General features: G+C 49.2%; 1 protein-coding gene across 1 annotated transcript; it reads left to right on the forward strand.

Annotated features, from left to right (window-relative positions):
- Positions 1–239: 239 nt before the first annotated feature.
- FOXG_07214 (uncharacterized protein) lies at positions 240–1,205 on the forward strand (the record flags this gene model as incomplete). The annotated part of the gene is made up of 1 exon (XM_018385835.1): positions 240–1,205. The coding sequence occupies one exon, from the start codon at positions 240–242 to the stop codon at positions 1,203–1,205; it is 966 nt and encodes a 321-aa protein (XP_018244565.1).
- Positions 1,206–5,256: the final 4,051 nt, after the last annotated feature.

Here is a 5,256-nt window from a genome sequence, read left to right on the forward strand (position 1 = left end):
TGTCCATTGGTACCCGTGGACTCGGATCCCAGATGGCAACATTCCTACAGCTGCCATGCTCTCCCTCGATGGGAGATGTTAGGTTCGTGCCCTCTAGATTTAACTTATCACACCCTACCAGTCGACTCCTTCATCAAGTCGATTGAGTCCTGTGCTTCCCCGATGTCTGGAAATATAATGCTATACCATGCCACGCAAATTAATTAACGGATAGTTCGTTCTTCGAGGAACCAATTGATATGTTCCCAGTCCCAACAGTGGGGGGGGTCGATATTCCAGAACAGCAGCCCCAATATAGCGCCGCACCGGCCCAACCCACAGGGCCCAATCGACGCTGGGACGGCGAAACCTTGCAAGAGATATTATTGAATGCTGAGCGCGGCGATACACCAGTCAACCCGTTTCGCAACCGGATCCAAGCGCGGCCAGGATCGGCGCCTTCGAAAGCCAGCGCCACTGCGGTGATCGTAAAGTCGCTTGAACCGAGAAAAAGCGGTCGGAAACTAAAGAAACAGTCCAAAGGATCGGGTCCAACAGGACAGCAGGAGGAGCTCGATGATGATGACCTTGTCAAGAATCCCCGCCAAAGACGCGTCCTCGAACGTAACCGAGCCACTGCCGCCAGATGTCGGTTACGCAAACGCGACGAAGCCTCTGCCCTTTCTTCCCGAGAACGAGCCATGGAAGACCGGAACCGCTACCTGTCTTCGTGTTTTGATTCCCTGACCACCGAAATATACTATCTAAAGACGGAATTGTTACGGCACACCTGCTGCAACTGCGATCTCATTCAAACATATATTGCCAACGAGGCAAGGAAGTCCGTGGACGCCTTGCTTGCTTGTTCTTCAGATTTGGCGGCCTATGGCTGCTCAATTGATCCTGAATATGTAGGCTCGAGCGGCACCAAAACTACTGGCTCTTTGGATTCTCAAAGCCTCAGAGCGATTAGCAACTCGCCGACCCCAACGACCGCCTTTTATCAAAGGCCGAAGGCTTCAGAGGTCAGGGATGGCATGCTCAGCGTAAATTTGCAACGGCTCCCAAACCTTTACGAGCCGCATGATTCGATGGCTTCTATCCGGATGATTTCGGATGTGCCTCTCGCTGGATGTGTTCCAGGGCCATATATGAGTACGGGACCGCAACAGCAGTTAACGAATCAGACGGGCTTGGACTCTCTCATATGGGGATTTGGAGGTTAGGGTTGATGCGTGAGTTCAGAAACAAAAACTCCTCAAAATGGGTCAAAACCCAGGCATATGGTAGAGCGAGACAAGCACAGTTTAATGAGCTTAGGCCCTTGTTTTTCTCAAGTCTGTGGAACAAGTTAGGATGGTTTGGAATATACAATCGATTGTTGGAAGAATTGATGGTTCCCCCTCAACTTCAGGATTAAGTTTCAAGATTAAAGTTAAAGTTTAATGTCCTAAAACTCAAATCGTAGGACTTCCATCTAGGACTCTAGGACTCTAGGACTCAAGTCCAAGAAAGAAACAGTCGAAGATATAAGGCCACAAAGGTCCTTCGACTGCAAGGAGTTAATAATAACAATCAATTATCAACTGCACTCAGCATCCCTGCGTAATCCAACAACACTGGTGCGTCTACCCATGGATCCGAAAACGGAATCATCACTGCTTCAATAAAAGTTAGTGATAGGGCTCTTTACTGGGGAAATATCCCAGAGAATTTTGATAGCAGCATTTTTGATCAGGGTGGTCAACAATTCAATTCCATCAATCCGGCGTCCATGTTGAGTTGAGTGGACAGCTTACTCATCGTGTAGTCCATGGAGTTGAACCATCACGCCTTGAATTTGGATTGATGGCGTTGAATTGAAACGGTTGAGCTCAATTATACACATCGAGCCCCACCCTCTGGACCACCTCCCCCCTCCGGTACGTATTAATCATCCTTCTCTGCTTTGCCATTTAATGCTATTTGCAGTTTCTTCAGACACATCTATCAGTGCATCTCCGGCCTCAATTAGCCCACTTCTCACCCACGATCTTAATGTTTGCGTCATCCTTATCGTACTGGCTTCCAGCCGAGTCCCAAGTGGTGACACCATTTGCCCAGCAACGCTAAATAGTCGCTCGCACTCTGCAGACATAGGTGGGATCGAGAGCACATCGAGAGCCATCCGTGACAGTCGTGGATAGTCTTTCCGTTTCTCCCACCAATACCGCAGTGGATCTGTCACCAGTGGATCGTGCTTCGCATCGGGATTGCGTAGCCAATGATCATACTCATCATAGTCCCCATCCCACGAACCTTTCAAGCAAGCAGTTTCGTCTGGCAGCGACGACGTTCTACAAGCCCGATGCCTCTCAAGCGCACTCATTACCTTCAAACGCTTCAGTGGAGGCTCTCCATTGGGCGTTGACAGTGTCGGCGATGATTTGTACTTTTCCTCCCACAATTTCTTCACCATATCTTTTGCCTCTTCAAGCCACACCAGCGGTGTCTCATCAGTCCATGTGTTCTCGAAATATGCCCAGCGCGAAACAGGATTCAGAATCGCTGAGGCATAGTATGCTGGCGTTTCATCAAGCTTCGTGTAATAGTCATTCAGCTTGCACCATCCTAAATTAATGTTAACCCTGAAGTGTTCGGAATCCGGGTAGTTTCCCGCAACTGCTTTCCACTCCTCAAGCCTTTCCATCAGAAATTCATATGTTGAGGCGACGTCCCACATATTGCCGTATGCCTCGACATGTCCTCCTTTGCGTGGTCGTCTTTGGGCATCACCCTCAAGCATACGGAGTGCCTCCTCAAAGTCAACAAGCACCTCCTCCATTAACTCAACAACCATCCAGTCATTCTCGCTGAGCAGGCTCTCCTCACAAAGGCACAGAGGCATTTCCTCTGTCCTTCTCACACCATTCCGGCGTTCTCTATTGAATTCTATCGTGGTTTTCTCAATGAGGTCCTCGAGAAAGGGTCGTAGCTTCAGGCCCCGCCTCATCATATAGAGAGTCGACAACTAGCGAGTCTGATTATCACGTACGACGTCCAAAGGTTTCCTCGCTTGAATGACTGGGATGTCAGAGTTTTGAAAGAACTCTTCCTGAAGAGCACGGAGTTTATATGTCAGCTTGTCCGACCGGTGGATCCAGTGCACCAGGTTGTGGAGTTTGCCAACGGGGCCTTTCTTCCGCCAGATTTCGTGCTGAGTAACATCAAAACCAGGTTCCCCATCGACCTCGGTTTCGAAAGCCTCAGGGTTTTGCCCAAACAATAGGGCGTTGACAACAAGATTAAGCACGTGGCCGAAGCATCGTATTCTCCGTTGCTTCGAATCGACGCCCAGCGCCCTTGCAAGCTCCTCCGTAGCAGTGTCCATGTTGCCAGCGTTATCCAACGTCATGTATCCCACCTTGTCGAGAATCTCATAACTCTCCAGTATCTCCAGGATCTGCGCTGCAATATTCTCACCAGTGTGCGAAATCCTCAGTTCCGGCAGGCCAAGGACCAGTTTCGATGGGGCTCCATTATTGTCAACAAAAGAATACACTATCCCATAGAGCGCGTGCCGGTTCCTGGAGCGCCAGCCATCGAAAGCGATATGAATCTGGCCCGGGGTGCTCCTCAGATGGTCGATTACGCGCAAGGTTGAAAGCCACTCCACCCAATCCACGTAGTGGATCCACTCGTGGATTCCACTGTCCACTCCACTGGCAAAATCCCAGTGGATTGGCTAATCCACCGAATCCACTCGGCAATGTCGTGGATGGATAGGGTGGATTTGGGTGGATTATAAGTGGGGTAGTTAAGGGCGCCCATATATTTTGGCAGAATGCCTTTAACAGAGGCTGATGTGCCCCATAATCTTTGCAATGTTGCTACCCTATGTCAAAAACACCATGAAGCTTCTGAACAGCGCAATTTTAGAATACATACAATATAGGAAACACTATTCGAATGTCCTACGCTTTCTTATTGGGATGACGTAAGTCTCGATGGATATACTTAGGATTTGCTCCGTGAGTGCATATCGTTATGAGGGCCATCAATAAGTGTACATTTTCCTCAACAACATATCCGGCAAATATCAAGTTCGACTGTCCATACTTTGAATTTATAATACAACAATTATACCATTAAATAACTGCCCGCAAGCTGATTCAAAAAACGCGTCCAGATCCCTCAATATCTCAATACTGCGCGAAAAATTGCAAGCGATACTAATCGCGTCAAGCTCGTGATGTGAAGGATGTTAGGGACTTATCTAATACCCGACCCCAATATGGCACTCGCTACGTGCTCGTCCACATCAAATTGGCTCGAAAGGCAAGTATCTGAAACATCTGCAGGATAAGGGCATATTGTGCCAACTGGTCGCGTTGGACGCGTCATTCGCGCTGACCTGACGACCTGTTGTTGACCCATCACCTGCACCATGTTTTGCGTTTTCGACATGACAAAGAGATTATTTTACCATGACCTTGCCTGATTCCTGCTTCGACATTTCCGACAGCGGCTTCGGGTCCGCTGCCGAATCAACACCCTGCCCGACGCCGTATCCTACCCGTTCAACCTCGACCCCTGTCTCGACTGTGAGAACCTCTTCCGTAAGCGATGAACAGTATGAACGTACGCTCTGGAGGCATTTCCCAGGCTGGGCGTTCTCTGAGCGAGCCAGGGAGACGCGTTGCTGGGCGTGGGAGAAGCTAAAGAGGGAGACGGAGAAGCTAACTTTGAGAGGGGCGGGTGCATGAGGGGATCGTCTCAAAGTCGAGAGCTGCTATTGGCTATACACTGACGGACCGGCATCCAAAGCCTGCTATTCGTGGACCGCCCCAATTGATGTGATTGGAAGACAAGACATCAACTGAGTGAGGTGGATTGGTCAGGTATTGGTTAGGGTAACCCCGTCCAAACAGCTTATCTTTCTGTGGCTGTAAGGTTCTACCAGGGCGTATAGCGCCAGCACGTAGTCGAACGGTGCTCCCTGGACTCGTCCCAATGTTCGAAGAGAATGACTAGATTTCACAGTTCAATCTAACGCTTTGATACAGTGGCCGTGTAAGCAGACGCCACGTCGAGTCAGTCAAGGAGGATTGATGGACTTTGATTCCAGGCTCAGGCTCCGAACGATCGCCCAAAGCATCTTGGACAAGATATATACAAGTGGTTATAGCTCTCAAATTATCTCAAACTCTCTGTCTATTATTTCCCTACATTTTACGTAAAGCATTCGCAACTATGGAGGACCGACGAACTCCAATCCTCGGGCTAAATATCGCATTA

This window comes from Fusarium oxysporum, chromosome 6 (genome assembly GCF_000149955.1).
Source record: "Fusarium oxysporum f. sp. lycopersici 4287 chromosome 6, whole genome shotgun sequence".
Taxonomy (NCBI): Eukaryota; Fungi; Ascomycota; class Sordariomycetes; order Hypocreales; family Nectriaceae; genus Fusarium; species Fusarium oxysporum.